Raw genomic sequence first — 17,905 nt, 5'->3', positions numbered from 1 at the left:
ACACGGAGCTCTTTTTTATTCTTTTAACTTTTGTAACTGTCCGAAAATTGCCGACCTGAATCGTGCCCTCATTCAATGAATCTAGCGAGAAATTAACCAACCATAAACTTCGCATCTGTCCATGTTCAATGTACTCACTAGTATTAACTATTAAAGAATCTAAACTACTACAAGTTTAAATTTAGGTAAAGTTTAGCATCTTTTAATACATTCTAATGACTATACTTCACATTGGATTCTACCTATCCCTTGCCATAAAGCTCGATGTTCATGGGCCGGCCCATTACAGTGCAAATGGGCCAGGCTTTAAGAAGCGGTCATAGTTCGTTATGGCTCTACAGCGGTCACCGCAACCCAAAGTGAAAGCTATAAGCATATAAATAGGCTTTGAAGAGAAAGCGAGGGAGTGGAGCTTTCGTGAGAGCGTGTCGTCTCTTTCTAAAGAGTCGTCGGATACATCCGTAATTTCCTTAAAGGACAGTGGCATATCTGGCAGCATAGCAGAACCCCTCCCCCCGGCGTAATCTCCGTGAAAGAGCCAGCAATTTAGGGTTTCCGAGTTTGGCCAAGATTATTTAGTGTTATTCCCAATTCTAACAACTTTGAGTTTCCAGATCCCCGAAGGTAGATCTTTATGCCCCCCTGATATTTCTTTTCAACCTCGGGATCACCCAATTGAGTTTGGTGCATCATATCGTTGCCAGGTTACAAATCTTTTTTGTTCTAAATTTTTCGGTTCTTTTTTTTTAAAAAAAATTTGGGAAGATTTGGAGCTTTGGTTCTTAGTCCTTTTCTGGGTCAAAAGGTTTGACTCTTCCGTTTTGATTTTCGCTTGATTTTCGTTCCTTTTTTTGTTGCTGCAGTAGGTATAATTCTGGTCAAGTTGGGTATTTGGGTTCTAGCTTCGTTCTGATTAATTTTAGATTCCTCGGTTCCCTTGAATCCTAGAATCTAAGCTGATGATAGTAGAAATTTATGCAGCGACCAACTTTTTAGTGATCGTCGCTTAACAACTTTGCGAAGACTTCGAAGCAATCGGCTATAGCGAGCTGCAATCTGGCATCCTTTTGAATTAGTTGGGATTGACGACCCCCAAACACTGGAAATCTAATCCTTTAGAGTTACATCCATGCAAAACATCATTTTGATCTGATTTCTTGTTTCGAGGAGTCAGAAAGGATTCAAGGCTATAGTATCTGGCATGCTACAATCATTTGTCCTTCTGTACTTTGGTGGATATGGAATGAACTCTTTTGATGGTCTTATTCCAAATTCGGTGTTCATAGATTTGAAGCTGGTCTAGAAATTCCAGTAAGATGGCATCTTCTCCATGCAATTCTCCCTCTGCGCCTCCCATTATTGAGCAAGTGATCACTGAATTTTTTGCAAAGAGCCTACACATTATACTCGAGTCAAGGTCCCCTTATGTCTCCTCTCGCAATTATAGTGTGGATCACTTCACCTCTTCTCCTTCTTCCTCCTCCTGCTCCCCGTCCCCATCAAGTAGTAGGCCAAGGGACAAGTGGTTCAATTTGGCCCTGCGGGATTGCCCTGCAGCACTTGAGAATTGTGATCTGTGGCGACAGAGCAATCTTGAGCCGTTGGTCATTGATATTGTTTTGATGCGTAAGATGTTGACCTCAAGCACACCAGGGTCATCCCATGGTGGGTACCTTATTAGGAACTTGTCAGGGAAGGATTGCTACCTTAATCGGAGTTCTGGGCCAGCTGGGCTTTTTCCAGAAAGTGAAGGTGAGAAGATTGTAGAGAGATGGATTGTGCAATATGAAAGTCAAAATAGCAGCAGCTTTGGGAGAGAGGCATACCAGGGTAGTAGGAAGAGTAGTTTTGGTTCTTCTCACTCATCAGAAATCCCAAATTTGTATAAGAAAACATACAGTAGATTAATAGTACTTCTTCGGTCTCTTTATGTGGTTGTTAGACTTTTGCCAGCATACAAACTTTTCTGTGAGCTCAATTCCTCGGGTCGAATCCACCCACTTAGGCTCTCCCACAGGATCAATTCTTTTATCAAGCCCCTCACTCGGGCAGAGAATGCTGAGTTTAATTGTTTTGGTTTTGTTCCAATTGACACTCCTTTTGGTAGGCTGAGTCTATCAGTGTCATATCTTCCAACATTAGAAGATGTAAATTCAGAGCCTTCTACACCTTTATCTACACAGTTTATTATGGATTATGTTGGTAGTCCAACAACTGACCCTCTTAAGAGATTCCAATCACTGCCTTCGGCCGAACTAGCATCTGCATGCATTTCAGTTGCCAGACGACATAGTTGGAGTATTGATCATGGAGCTATACCTTTGGTTTCATCGTCTCCATCACCTGGTTACTCAGATTCTCGTGTATTTCATTGTAATCGGACTTCATATCTTCCTCCTCGTAGTCCTATGCACGATCATTCTCTGTCACCATCCTCACTCCCAACCACTGCATCTACTGTGCACAAGAAGAATACAAGTTTTGATGAATACTGGTCATTGTCACCATCAACTTCCCCTTCTCCACCAGCCCATTTTTCTGGTGGAAATGCACTGAATTCTCTTTTCCGCTCTGAGAGTGCTCCCATTGGTATTACCTCATCTAGGCCTGACAGAAACAGTGCCTTGCCCCCACATCCTTCTCCAAAATGTGTGAAGCAGTCTTGTTCTTTGAAGGCAGATAATCTCAGAACTCAAGTTCCAACTGCCTCACCTGACTGTAAGCTACAGATTAAAAATGAATTTCTCAGCTTGGGTGAGTCCCAGTCCAGCAAGGCCCTGCAGAAGGTAGTTAAGAACTTAAGATAATGTGTAGCCTATGCATATTGAACTAAAAGCAAACTTTTAATTACTACTTCAATGTAATGGTAGCAGGGTCTATGTTTCAGCTTTGGCTTTTATCCATATTCTGGTTTTCCTCTCTAGGTATTTTATTTTGGCAAAGATGACATTGGAAACTTACCTGACTGGAGAGCATCCTGCAGTTCACCAAGAATCCCATCTAGGAACTCTAGCAGGCTTTCTTTCTTGGATGATTTTGATGATTCTGAGTCTTCTTACCCCTTTGTTGAAGATGGCAGAGACAGGTACTTATTATGGTTGTCTATGATTTGAAGATTGTACTTGATATTAGAAGGTTTGTGGCGTTAGTTAAGCTAGATATGTTTTTTTGTTCTTTTCTTCTAAATCTGGAATGACTGGATGCTCCTGGGACATATGGACAAAATTTATGCATCATACTGAGAAGGATGGGACTTTTGACATTTTCTTTCTGCACCTTTTGCTTTTATTCTGCATGTTGTTGCTTAGAGACTTTAGAGTTTGGATTGTTTTTCTCTATGTTTCTCGTCCTCTAACCTGTCCTGTTGAGCTGAAAATTTTGCTGTTATTTGCACAATTTATTGTCAAATGGTATTAAAATTTTGCCCTGTCAAATACTTAGATGGATTCTCTCTCTCACTCTCTCTTCCTTCTTTTCTTTTAAGAATCTTGCCCTGTGTATATCAGTTTATTCCCACTCTTTTGTCCTTAAATTACATATATAGGCAAATAGGCATAGTGACAAGTGACCCTATACCTTTTTATTCATAATGTAACTTCATTAATATGCTGATGCCAGGTGAAAATTGATTATTAGTTATCTTTAATCACACCAGGATGTCCTGAACATTATTGATGTGTATTAGTATGGTACGGTTATTCCATAAGCAAAGATAGGAAAATTTCAATCCTTTAGAAAGCTTCTTGGCTTGAAGTGTTGTAGTTGACTAATATGTGCTAAATTGCTTACATGTAACAGCTTATACTGCTGACTATGCTTGAACAGTACTCCAACATTTATTTGAATGACTGGTAGTTGATTTATTAAATGGTGATGATTATGTATTGTCCAACTCCTCTTTATGGTTTCCTTTTGCGTTCAAAATTTCCATCCAAGATGTCAACTTTTGATAGTTTATGCATTGTATATGGGAGTAGTCTCTTTTTGGGGTGTGAAAGTAATTATATTACCACAAAGGGCATGAAAATACTTTAGGCCTCCTTTTACTTTAGGGAAAAGGTTAATTTTAAAATAAGTATTTTTCTTTGTTATTCCAAAATGAGCTATTTATTCTTAGAATGACTATTCTTATGTTAACTTGTATTTTGAAATAAAGGTGTAATAATTACCTTTGATGTGATATGAAGTGAAAAAATGGGAAAAAATGTTTTGTTTTCTTTTTAAAATTATCATGAATACCCTTTGATTTGATATAAAGTAGGTCGGTGAGATAAATATTAATGATAAATTAGTAATTGAGTTAGTGTGTGGTATAAGATGTAATTTTGATAAATAGTATTTGTATTCTAGAATGAGGTTATTATAATGTTTAGCTATTATTTTATAATAACGAGTTATATATCAGAATAAGAAAAAAATTATTTATAAAGTGAAGGGGGGCTTAGGTATTTAGTTAGATATCGAGGTAACCCTATACAAGATTTTTATCAACTCAGATGTAATAGACTCCACTCAAGCAAAAGGTAAATTCCTGCTCCTGCTCTTGCTCTTGCCTTAGGTAGCTAACTTGTTAGCACTTGAGTTAACCTCATTAAAACACTGAGAGAAAAAAAAAGTAAAGAAAGTTAACAAATAAAAAGTATCTAAAATAGTGTAGCACCATCTCCATGGATGTAGCTGCTTGGAAGATAGAATTTTGACCAAGTTGAGGGAGTCAAACTCTACTTTGAGGATAAGAGGTTGCGATCATAGGCTTTGAGCAATGCCAAATTTAACGGCTTCTGCTTCGGCACGTTCAACTGCTTCAGGAGCAAAGACACTCAAAAGGAATGAGATGCCATCATGGTCTCTAGCGATAAACCTTGTCGCAACCCTAGAGTTAGCCAAGTAAAACGTGTCATCAGTGTTGATAAGGATAGAACTTGGCGAAGGGCCCACCAAGGAGCAGAGACAGCTAAGGGCTCACAGAGGAGTGGCTAAGGATTCTAGTCTTCTTATTCGCAAGGACGATAATTTTGAACCTAAATTGATGAGTGTTGGAGGACTTCTGCTGGAGAACTAGATTGTTGTGGCTCCTCCAGAGATTTTACATATCATAGGCAATGATACTTCTCATGAGTGATTGGGCTTCCTTAGAGAGGTCTATCCCTTCCTTGATTTAGTCGTCGCAACCCCAGGTTGTTTGTAAGCGAAAGAAAAATATAGATGTCATTCCAGGAGATCCCAAATTATAACCACCCTATAACACTAAAGGATAAAGTGATCAACTGATCTTGGCACATAGAGGGCAGTTGGCAAAGAGAGCTAGGGAAAGCGCATGTTGTTTGTATTGTTAGGGAATCTACCCCAACACACTTTCCAAAGAAACATTTTAATGTTAAAGTAATCGACAACCCCCACAACGTTAGCCATCTATCCCAGGAAGAATTGGGCACATCCCTAGACTCAGCTAGGAAGTAAGTGACTGAGGAGGTTGAAGCATTACTGACAGGGTTGGACACCCAAACTCAAACATTCTTAGAGTCAACAAGAGAAAAGGGATTCCGCAGATGATCCCCTCGAGAATAGGCCCAAAACAGTAAAAAGCTCTTCTATGGTGCCACCCATGAGAAGACGATAGCCAAGAGAACTTCTTGCTCTTAAGATTTAAAATTGACAAAAGAAGGGGAGAAAGCCAGAGTAATCTTAGAGATATAGGGTCATTAAGGATGGAGGATTTGTAGCCATTACCAATGGAACAACAAATATCCAACCTAATTGAAAGGAGGGAGTCAAGCAGGTGCTTAAACATTATAGACTTGTTGGCCCAAGCTTGGAAAGGCAGCCAAAAGTTGTGAGACCCATCCTTAGCTTGCATAAGCTTAGCCCAAGTTTTATCAAGCCTATTGAGAAGGTCGAAAACTCTAGACCAAGCAAGCCCCACGAGGCAATCTCTATGACTGTGCATACCAAAACCACCTAACTTCATAAGAAGTCGACACTCATTTGATGAGATGACACCTGCAATAGATAAAGGAACAAGAGTATTGCTCATGGCATAGGTCAAGAGCTCTAGGATAGTGGACTTAATAAGGGTGGAGTGATTATGCCCCTCAAACTTGATTTTAACCCTAGACACAAGGGAGTCAAATTGTCGCACATGAGGCAAGGATGGATATTAACCCCAAGATAATTAAAAGTACCATAGGATATCACGAATCTCTTGAATGGAGAAGAGTTTGGTTAGCTCACCTTTGTATTCAGGATCAAGGGACAACAGAGTGGGCCAATTCTAGCACCATGATCATCCAAAGATTAAAATTTAGCATAAGCCTCAGTAAAGCACTTAATGGCATCGTACTAGATTTCAAACCTATCACCATTTTGAAAATTAGATACACAATATAAATTTTCCTTATAATAGGAGTATAATTTAAATTTTTTTTATATTTTTATCTCCTTCCTTAAAATCCAATTAATTCTAGCCTTTGACCTCTATTTATGATCGGTCTAGTAAGAGTCACATGCTTCCTATAGACAAACCAATTACGTGGCATTAAGAGGACAAAGACCCATAGTATATTCCTTGGATTTTAAAGATCCAATTTGAGGATGGTTAATCTACTTGGTTCACAATATGCCTGAGTCTATGCTTATTCCAAAATAAAAATTTACATTTTAAGCGATTCATATTACAATCTACATATTTCAAAATATTAGGGTGCAAGACCTTCTAATGTTGAATAATCAACAATCTAATATCAGCATATATAAACAAAAAATGTTCAAAATGAAAAGGCCTAGCGCACTGAATTTTCTTCAGAATCAGCTTAAGCAAGAGCGTGGCATGATTGGAGCCCATGTGCTCAAGATGAGTTAGAAATATTAGGGGTAAGTGTGAAGCCAAAACTTGAAAGCCAAAGCTCTATCTAGCCTTGCCCACACTTGGGCTCTCCCTTCATAGTTTTAATCTATGTGAAAGGAGGCCCAGACAACTAAATCATTTTGAGAACAAGAATCGTGGAAATCTCTAGTCTTGTGGTTCAAAACAAAAGGCTGCATTTTTTTATCATCTAAGTTCATAATAATATTAAATCAGCAATAAAACAACAAGGAGCATTAGTGGATTTTAATATACCAAAATTATCAAAAGTTTTCTACAAATAATAAAGTTGATACTAGCATAAACATCGACCAAAAGCCAGGGCCTCATACTTGGAAAGGAGATTAGCACGAATTGGAATTGAGAGGGGGAAGGTGACTGTGACTTTCAAAGCATGCCGAATACCTGAAAGTCCTCAGATGGGAATAACATTAGCCGTCCAACTGCGTATCAAGCCTACAACCAAAGGAGATTGCCTTAGTGGCATCCACTGTGGCCTTGAACAACACTAACAAAATGGGATTGTAAGGGTACTTAGTTCTCTGCAATGATTTAGGTGTCCTGCATTGCCAAAGTCTTTGTAATTCCAAACAATAATTGACTTAACCAATTGAACTTAGTCCTATGCAATGATTTAGGTGTCTTGCTTTGCCAAGTCATTGTAATTCCAAACGATAATTGACTTAACCAATTGAACTTAGTCCTCTGCAATGATTTAGGGGGTCTTGCTTTGCCAACTCTCTATAATTCTAAATAGTCAATTGAATTTAGGTGATACCCATTTTTGCTTCTTTGATAGAGCTTGAGCATCTAAACGAACCGAGTCGAGTTTTTTAGCTCAAAAAAATAATCGAGTCAAGCTAGCGTCAACTCACTCGAGCTCGGCTTGAATTAACTCCAATTATATATTATTTATATACTAGTTTAATTAATCTATCTAAAGTTAATCTAGCACAGTTGGTTATGATACTTTTTTTCCTTACCCGAAACAAGTTTAAATCTTGCATACTACATTTATGTAGATTGTATGTTACTTCTAAATGAAGTTCCACTTTTAGCCCCACATCAGAAAACAACAAATTTGAAATGGTTTTTAATCTAACTTTTACACTCTTAAAATGTGTTCTCTCAATATAAATTTATATTTAATATTTTAGATGCCAGTCATTTGAGCTCAGAGACAAGTTGGAGTAATCTCTATTTCGAGCCGAATCAATCAGAGCTCAGCTAGTTCAAACTCCGCTCATTTACACCCCTAGCTGACATGGTTACCAAGGAGGTGGTGCCACTTGTAGCACTCGGATGCTAGCTTAGGTTCCCAATTGAAGTTTCCTTCCATTCGTCCTTTGAGACATTAGTAAAGGCTTCAACTATGCAAGCATATGATGATGGATAGGATTTGCCGCAACAATTATTGCCCTCTGAGCTAGAGCATCGTGATCGTCTATAGAGAATTGGCTTAGTTCAAGATCCCTCTTACTAACTGGAATAAAAGAATTAGTAGATTTGTTCCGCCCAAATTGGGAATGGGCTGGGGTTATGAACTTATAATCATGGAATCGACTCGATCATCAAATTATAAGTTCATTCCATACCGGACCAGACCGGAATAGGGTTATGTATATTCTTATTATGAGAAGGGGTCATTCGAGTGTATTTAAATAGATACTATGTTTACATATATGTCCCTACGTCCTTACATTCTATTTAGGATTAGGAATAGGCGTAATCAGACATGTTTTTGACATATCTATCCTATCGTTATTTGGGTACCATATTCGCTTCTTTGGGAGCCCCAACTCTCCCTACATAACACATCTCGCATCCTTTGGAGAAAGGATGAAGCTGGAACATCCTCCTTCATTTCCACCCTAGCCAAACTCGAGGGCTTAGGGGTGTTAGGATACACACCCTTCTCAACCTTAACATACTGAAATAGTGAGAAGGAAGAGTTGTCCGACCCAAACCCAGTAGGCAGAGCTAGCAAAAGAGGGGATACTCATGTGGAGCAATGGGGGAGGAGCCCCATGAAAGAAGAAGAGAGGAGGTAATTTCTTACCTTTATCCAAGAAGAGTAAGGGCAAACCTTAGGGACAAAGGGCAAGGTTGAGATGAGAATAGAGTAAATGGGGGAGAGGAGAGATAATGCAGACCCTTAATATGTGCCACACTAACTCTTGAGATCACAGGAGTAGGGAAACCACCACCTTACTCTTCACAGAAGAAGAGGCAGGTGACATTTGCTAGGAGGTAGTAATGGAGGAGGCAGTCAAGGCATCCTTTTGGTGATTCGAAGAGACAAGAGGGGAGATTTTCTTTGACATAGAGCCAAGGCAAGAAGCTACCTAATTAGGCAGAAAAGATTCCGGGTTTAGGTCCATAGCTTGCAGCAAGGGTAGAGCAATCTAAGCAGTCATCATCACATTATATCTATCCATCTCTATAGCCAGTGGACGGAATGGTAGGGAGATATGCAATGCCTCATCCCGAGGCCCTACTTGATAGGTCATCTCACAAGTCCCATCAACCTTTAGAGGAGTAATAGTAGGATGACCTACCACCATAGCTTAGAGAACTAAAGGCGCAATACCCTTGAGGATGGCTCCACATCACCAACCCCAACCATGTGTGTAGCAGAGGGTAAGGAGTAACGACAGTCATCGCATATGAGCACATGATCTACTCGAATAAGCCAAAGTAGCTCGTGGGTAATAACGGTCAAAGGGAGTCCCATCACTGGCAACCAGTTTTGCCGCCTGGGGAGGTTGTAATAATTTCGATCTCGATCTCGGTTAGCATTACTACCAGCACGACTAGACTCGCCCATCCTACTGCGGCCACCATTCCAACGCTCCTAGACCACACACAATCACGACCCAAATTGTAGGTCATCTAATAATTCCCTAGCCGGTAGCATCTTTGCTACCCCAAGAAGTGGGGGCTCGATTCCTTTCAAGCTCCGTGCCTCTACTCCCACCACAAGCCTCTACATCAAAAGCACTAAACATGTAGGGAGGGTCGTGGATCACTTTCCCACAAAGGAGATCGGAGTCGATGCTTTCCTCTTTCGGTGTCTAGATATTCTAAAACGTGGTGCCCAATCCTACCGCTGGCAAAACAAAATTTGGAAGGATCCTTATACAAGAATCTAACTTGCACATGTTGGTGACCAATACCTACCATGATAAAGCGCTTTAGAGGCTAAGAAAGGCTCAAGTCAATGCACATCTTAACATACCTACTCTGGGCCCTAGACACAGTTGTGTCATCCACCCGAAGTGCCCAACCCAAACGAGCAGTGAAGCTAGTTGGAATTTCCAACTTTCAATATACCAACAGATGATCACAAAATCACTCAAATAAGGCAAGAGTTGATAATCTCCATAGAAGACTAGAAGTCAAGCATTCTAGGGATCAAGTTGAGAATTTGTCCCTGAATGGTCCAAGGGCCCTCCGGTAGCACCCGGATCATGTCCTATTTTTTGTCCAATTAGAACAGGTAGAACCCTTCATGTTTGACGCCAAGAAAAGATCCAAAACTGATCATATTTGGAAAGGATACCCTGAAGGATATCAATCTTTATAGGCTTATCGAGGAACTTACCATACAAGCCGAACTACTCCTTTCGGTGACTTTCCAACAACTTGAGATCCACCTCAACCTAGTAATCAGTATCGACAGAGATCGTAACTAGTATATGACTTGGGATGGTCATAGGCTGTCGCAGTCAATTATTCTGGTTGGCTGGAATATTTCCCCTGGCCAGTTGAGCCCATGTATATGGGCTCCCATCCCCCACAGGGTTAGATGAGCAAGGAGGAGACGGGATGAGTGAAGCCAAAAGACTCGGGCCTCAAACATGAAGCAGAAGAAAAGAGATGAGGAAGGAAGACCAAGAAGCAAACCCTAGCAGAGCTCACTCTACATGCTCCAGGGGATGCGAGATAATTTCGAGAAAGTTGTCCTTTCAAGCTGAATATGTGGAGAACTGCAGGAAACCTCATAATTTTGAGGGATACTTCAGAGAAAACAAGTAATGGCTGTTGTAATTGCATACATGACTCGAGGTCATATGGATGCACTGATTGTTCTATGTGCTTGGTTGGCTAAAAAAAACATAATGGTCAAATTTGTAAAGGAAGACATAGTTAAGATAACACACTGCTATAAAGCATTACTTGATCTGCTTAAGTTGGGTTTGAGCCATGATATGTGCTGCTACTTATGACCTTAACACATTAGCTTTCCTTGCACTATGGTTTTCTCAAATTTGCTACTGCCAATACTTTGGTCTTACCTTCTTCCCTTAACCAGAAGTTAGTTATAAAATTTATCTACCTTACTATGAGAGAGAACTTTTAATTAGTTGATCATCACTATCTTTGTTCACTTCATTTTGATGGACCATGATAAAATGCTTGGAGTATTTTAAACTCATCAATTGAGATGTAATATTATTTTATTGTTTCTTAGTTTTTACATTCTTTTGTATTGTTGATGTATTTCCCTTTAATTTATAAGTAGCAAGGTGGTACATTTTTAACAAAGTAATGAATGTAGACAGCTCGTGTTTCAAGAGACATTGATTAAGATTATTTGTTTCAGACTTGCTAAAATCAAGTTATTTGTAAGTGTAACTGATATTTTTGTAAGATAGAGAGGAATGTGGGTCTTCAGGTAATTCTGCACTTTTTTCTGAACTTGTGCCCTTGACATCAATTGAATGTCGTATGTTTGGTTGGAAATAAACCTATTGCTGAAATCTTCCAGTCTGCACATGTGGAACACTAGAAAGCTTTTATTTCTCAACCTGTCCGCAATTGGCTAATGTGGTATTGCTGTTTCAGGATTGAAATATCTCGAGGAAAATGTCAAGAAGGCAGCAATGCAGAATCTGAAGGTTCATTTGCAGTGAGAAGTTCCCCAGACGCCATTGTTGGTGCTGTCGTACAAATGCTCAAGACTGCCCCACCTCTGCGGCAAGAATTATCCTACTCAGTCAGGTCATCACAAGGCCTCAAAGGTGAAGCTTTAAGTCAGAGTATCAAGAATGGTGAAGACATGGAAGTCAGAACGAAGGAACTCATTAGCCATGCATCAAGTTCGGCGATTGCAGCTTCAGGACTTTCTAAGTCTAGGACTACTGCAGATGCACTTAAAGATCTGCTCCGTTACAAAGAAATGAAAGACGCACTACTCCAGAGAGGTGGTTCACAGTCATTAAATATTGACTCTAAAGAGAAGTCCTCAGGTGAGGAAGGGGACTCTTAGCAAACTAATGATCAGAATTGCTCCATGTACATTTGTAAAGCACTCCATTTTCCTTTTGAGAATGGAGTATATCTAAGTATATAAGTTGAAGGTATGTCTCTTCTTTTTTGAGGTCCCAGTACCTACTATAAGTAATGTACATATAGCAGGATTAACTTGTACATTTAAATTGAGGTAGAGAACATTAATAGGGATAGGGTTCTTTCATGCTGTTTTATTTTTAATGTAAAGTTATGACCATCCTTATGTTGATGGCTATAACTGACCAATTTGTGTATATCTATCTGCTTATTTGTAGGAGGCTCAATATCTTTCTAGTAGTTATATCTTGAGCAATATCTGGACTTTATTCTCACAAACACCCTCTGCGTTAACAAAATTTGACCGAAAAATCTTAAAGAATAAACCCAAGAAGTATTCTGTCATATTAAACCTTGGGTTTTAGTCTTTTACATATGACTCCTTTCTTATATTTCACGAGACACTCATTGTCTCATTATGCTTCCAGGTATATACTATAGTCCACAGCATGGGGCTCCAAATGTAAATATTAAAAGTGTAGGGTGTAAAGTGTAATTATGCTACCGAAAGTTCGCTTATGCTGCAAATATCGGGATTCCGCGTCTCCCCGCCACTAGAAATTTGCGTGTCTCTTCCAGTAATTCTCGGCCACGTAACGAGAAATCTCATACACAGGATATACACCGCTTAATAGAACCGGGCGGAGCACAACATCCCACCGCCCACCCTTTTACTCCAGCCAATCCTAATCTCTCCCGCCAAACCACTCTTTTCTTTTAAGCATGGGAATAACGACGTCACTATCATGGTCTCATGTAGCAATCCAATTTCCCCAGTGCTATTTTTTTTTATATTATTTTTAGTATTTCCCTTTCTCAAAAAAGTGCTTATTTGAGCAGTCTCACTTCTTTCTTCTCTTTTTTCCATTGCTCTTCTAAAATCTTTTTGAATTCTTTAAAGAGTGACAAGCAAGTCTGAGTCGACTCATATTGGGTTTATATCCCCACTTATTTACATGGATTAATCGAATTATAGATATTTATTTTAGTTTCATGTTTAAACATGTTAGATTTAAATAGGTTACTCTGATTTATTTGAGTTTGCATGAGTTATTTCATGCCATAAATAAATTCCAACCGGTTAACACACGACACGGTCTATTTAATCTAAACAGATTGATTTTGGGTTAAACAAGATGAAAGAGGAAACACGAGCACGATCCGATTAATAATCGAATTAAGCGTGTCGGCTCATTTAAAACATGAATCTAATGATACTAAATCTAAACCCGTTTAAAGTCTTCGAGTTAGTATTCGGTGAAAAATTTCGCCTAGAGTGAAAAATTAAACCCTATGTCAAGAAAAGATTAATAGTACCCACCGCCGCCCATGGTGGTTCCCTGCCAATCTTTTACCAAATAGTTTCACACGATAAAAACTCACAAAAGGAAAGGGCTTTACACATGAGAATTAAACTGAGTTTTTTTACCAAATTAGTCATGTTCCAACTTATTTTTAACGAAGTAGATTACTCTTCAAACTTATTATCAAATAGAGTCTAATTTACTGTAGCCCTAATAAAAACGCTGAACTAATTAATATTTTATCTCTAAGCAAAAATGCTAATTAGTTTAGCATTTCTGTCTTGTTCTAAAATATTGATTAGTTTAGCATTTTATGTATATAAATATTTTTAACTTAATTTTTCAGCAGTTAAAGAATTAGCGTTTTTATTAGGGTTACAGTAAATTAGTCTCTATTTAGTAATAAGTGTTCGAGAGATAGTCTATTTTCGGTTTAAAAATAATTAAAAAAGAGGGTTAGTTTGTTCAAAAACTCAATTAAACTTGCAACTTACTCTGTGACTCTAATTTTTACACCTTGGAATAATTATTGGAAGTGGAGAGAACTTCTTTTTTTCCAATCATCGTGTCATGCAATTATGGTGTACTTGCAAATTGTTCACTGGCTTTTGCTACAGCTCTGAACGTAGCCAAGTCGTTGTGTTTTGTTTGTCTCATTCTCTGTATGCATGTCATGAAAGGATAAATGGGGCCAATAATTGGACAATAAGGGACATATGCATTTAACACCATGTTTTGGATTTATTACGTTTTTTCTTTTTTGATACAATTTTTTACTTTTGTTCGTACACAAAAGTGATCCCTTCGTTTTCATATTAACGTCTAAATAATACCCTAATTCATTCGGATAGTCACCTGTCCACTTATTTTTTCTTAGTTTTTATTAATCTAAGGTTGTATTTGAACAATGAAATTAAACCACACGCGCTTCGGGTTAAAGTTGGGGTTCACTCCAATAATTAATTTGGGTTGCAAATTCTGAGTCGGAGGGACCTCTGTTATTTTTATATTTTCCTATATAAGTTGTGGGAGTTCCTTCTCTTTATCATCCGTGGTGATTCATTTAAATTTGATCGGATCATTTCGCTGAGAATATTGGGTTCGCTGGGTCAAACTCGCTTAGCTAGATTTAATCATTTACTATTTTAAGATGACATAAGTATTTTCTAATTTTGGACTTGAATGTTCAAACACTTAAACAGCCTGCATTTAAACGGCCTCATGATGCTGTAGACTGAGAGCACTTTTCAACATTGCATTCGGATGCTCGATAAGTCATTTGAACTCCCAACATCGATTCTAGTCCAACTTAAGTTACTTTAAGGGTTTATTTAGTTTTGGGTTAACCTCTGTATATGTGGGGGGCAACCTAATCTAGAATCTCAAGATTTTAGATTTGCCTCTTTATCTACCTCTCATCTCTCTATCTTAATCTCCCTCCCTCACATTCTCTCAAGCCAAGGCCAATGCTCACCAAGCCGAAGGCTCCTTCCTCCCTCATATGCCGATCCCACTAGTCCCTTAGGGTCGGCCTTGGGCCTCATTCTCCTTCCTCTCTTTTTTCTATTCGCTAAGGCATCCCTTATTCATACCATCATAACTGTTGTTCACTCTATATGCATCTCTAGATCAAATCGCCTCTTTTGTTGCTATCACCAAACCACACCACCACCTCACCACAATCCTATCTGAAAATCAATACATATTAATTTGGTGGAAATTTTGGAGAGAATGAATAATTGAATATTCAATTTTAACATTTTCATCCACATTGATTTTCTCATTAAGCTAGCTAGTCATCGGTGAAAATGGGAATCATACTATCCCCCAATATTTCCTTCTCCTCACTCTTGTAATATCTATCTTGCTTTCTTTCTATATTCTCCCCTTTAATCTTGTAACTAAGTGTCGAGCATAATTATATAGGAGCAGAAGAAACAAAACAAAAAATAATAGATTCAAAACTCAAGATGTTAAATATATTTATTATTTACATACATATGCATGTATATAAATATACCGTTCACTTTATGAATATTTTATTATTATTTTGAAATACAACCTCAGAATAATCTTATTCTAGAATATAAATACTATTTATCAAAATTATATTTTTATACTTACGTACTAACTAAATTACCGATTTATCCTATATATTTCCATCAATCTACTTTACATTAAATCAAATAGTATTTATCGCAATTTCAAAATAGATAAAAGATATTTTTTTCCATTTCTTATTTCACTTTATACTATATCAAGGTAATTATTATATCTTTATTTTAGAAAAAAGAGTGAACATAAAAACAATTATTTCTATAATAAATATCTTATTTTGAGAATAATTAAATAGTAATACCTATTTTAGACTTGCCCTTAGGAGGGTTTAGAATTTAAACCGTAGATTAAGTTTATAGCATTTGACTTGACCACTTTTCCTATCTATGGTTGGACTATTTATGCAATTATGCTGACCAATTCTTTCTCGAAATTGGAATATGACCCATTATAATCAATGACTCTTTTTTTTCTAATAAGATTGAGAAAGACTTGGATGTTGCATCCAAATTTCTATTTCTAAGTTTTGCTGCCTCTATAATTTGGAACAATTTTATCCATGTATATGTATGAACTGAGGCTATTTATTGGTGTATTAGTCCACAACTTCATCATTTTTGAAAGAATCCAAATTAAATCTTAAATGGTGTTAATACGCCTAAATTCTTGCTTATTTATATTTGGCAAATTTTAAGTTACAACGTGATTTAGCTCGATTTTAATTTATCTTCTTATAGTCTTAAATTAAATTACAATTGCTAGATTTTTCATACAAAAGTAACGGTTTATTGTGTCATCGCCATCGATATTTTTTGCTATGAATAAATTATAAAATGACAAATTATCCCTTCCATATTCAAACTAGACTATATACTTGTAAGGGTAACAATTGATTAAGCATTGCAATATAGTTTAGATCATATAGGAGTTAAATGCTTAAATACGAAGGACAATAGTGTGTGTTAAAATTAGGTTAGACCACAAATGGTAAATAGTAATTTCCTATAAATATTTTTGTGGCATTCTATAGTTGAGTAATACTTCACCATTTTATTTTCGAATTCATAAATTCATACATAGATGTAGTTGAGCAATTTGCAAGAAAAAACTCTTTCATTACGATATCGACAGTTTTAGGCTCTTTAGTTTCGGATAATGGGTAAGAATTTTTTTTACTAATTTAGATTTAACAAAATAAAAAAAAAGATTATCCTAAATTTATATAAGTAAATACTATGCAAAAAGTTCCAGTAAAAAAACTAAATTTTACGCACAAAAAGAATGCAAAATATACACTTTTAATTTTGACGAGATACGCATCTAGATTATGCTTTATATTCTAAATTTGAAGAGCCTAAAATTATCGATACTATAACTATATAAATATGAGGTTTTTCTATGCAAATTGCTTAGATGCAACTAATATCAGATTTAATTTATGTCCATAATAAACAACAATTACTTGATCCATTCTCTTAAAAAAAGAGTAGGATAATTTATGTTAAAATAATTTTTTTAAATTAATTTACATTAGTTTGTATTTGCTTTGCTTTTCGCACAAGTTAAACAATTTTGTTCAACAAAAAAGATTATAGTGTATAATACTTTTTTATGAGCCAACAAACCATAATCATCCAAGCTTTTTTTTTTTCATTTTTCTCTATAGGAAATATCCCATACTCCTTTTCCATTGGTCAAATATTAAGTTGGAAAAAAAAATGAGATAAAATAATAAAGGATAGTTATACTTATTCTAAACTATCATTATTTTTCATATAATTTTTTTTATAGCACATAGAATTTTTGAACTATTAAAATGTCCTCTTATTTTAATAAGCTGAAATTTCTCTTTATTATTTTCTCTAAAACATAAGAATAAATATATTATATAGTTACTCATGTGATTTATACGTGATAATTTATGGATGAAAAATATATCGCAAACTTATCGAAGGAGGTATTTAAGACATTTTCAATAATTTAGGGATCCATGTGTCAAAAAAAATGTTTAAAAGTATAATTATCTCTAAAATAAATAACATTTGGTTGTTGATATTTCAAGTTACAGAAAAAAATAATAATATTCCTCATGTGGGTATCAACAATTAATATGGCTATCTAAGTTTCAAATATAAGAGGTTGGGACTATTTTAATGGTAAACAAGGTACACGGACATGTGAGAGTTATATTTCCCATCAAGGCATAGGTCAACCACCACAACTTACGAGTCATATAATGTATTCCTAGTGTATCACCCTCAATATTTCTTGTCCTTCTATGATATACCCTAGGTAAATAGTTCCAAGTATCTATTTATTTATTTTTTTC

General features: G+C 36.8%; 1 protein-coding gene across 3 annotated transcripts; it reads left to right on the top strand.

Moving 5' to 3' along the window:
* Positions 1 to 414: 414 nt before the first annotated feature.
* On the top strand, positions 415 to 12,458 carry LOC140797926 (autophagy-related protein 13b). Of its 3 annotated transcripts, none has more exons than XM_073151632.1 (4): positions 415 to 624; positions 982 to 2,786; positions 2,925 to 3,085; positions 11,711 to 12,458. In XM_073151632.1, the coding sequence occupies exons 2-4, from the start codon at positions 1,317 to 1,319 to the stop codon at positions 12,132 to 12,134; spliced, it is 2,055 nt and encodes a 684-aa protein (XP_073007733.1). In that variant the 5' UTR covers positions 415 to 624; positions 982 to 1,316; the 3' UTR covers positions 12,135 to 12,458. The 3 variants fall into 3 exon arrangements, with proteins under 3 accessions (XP_073007733.1, XP_073007732.1, XP_073007731.1); XM_073151631.1 differs by having other exon boundaries at positions 415 to 704; XM_073151630.1 differs by having other exon boundaries at positions 415 to 805.
* The last annotated feature ends 5,447 nt before the right edge of the window (positions 12,459 to 17,905 follow it).

This window comes from Typha latifolia, chromosome 11, assembly GCF_019914945.1.
Source record: "Typha latifolia isolate L0001 chromosome 11, TyphaL0001v2, whole genome shotgun sequence".
Classification (NCBI taxonomy): domain Eukaryota; kingdom Viridiplantae; phylum Streptophyta; class Magnoliopsida; order Poales; family Typhaceae; genus Typha; species Typha latifolia.
Note: the sequence above shows the minus strand (reverse complement) of the source record. Positions and strands in the feature narration are given on the sequence as shown.

What these genes read in the sequence shown, in the direction of transcription:
- LOC140797926 (XM_073151632.1), top strand. Translation starts at nt 1,317, where the DNA reads ATGGCATCTTCTCCATGCAATTCTCCCTCTGCGCCTCCCATTATTGAG. An exon ending in CCAGCAAGGCCCTGCAGAAG is followed by an intron (nt 2,787 to 2,924) that starts GTAGTTAAGAAC and finishes TTTCCTCTCTAG; the next exon opens with GTATTTTATTTTGGCAAAGA. An exon ending in GTTGAAGATGGCAGAGACAG is followed by an intron (nt 3,086 to 11,710) that starts GTACTTATTATG and finishes TTGCTGTTTCAG; the next exon opens with GATTGAAATATCTCGAGGAA.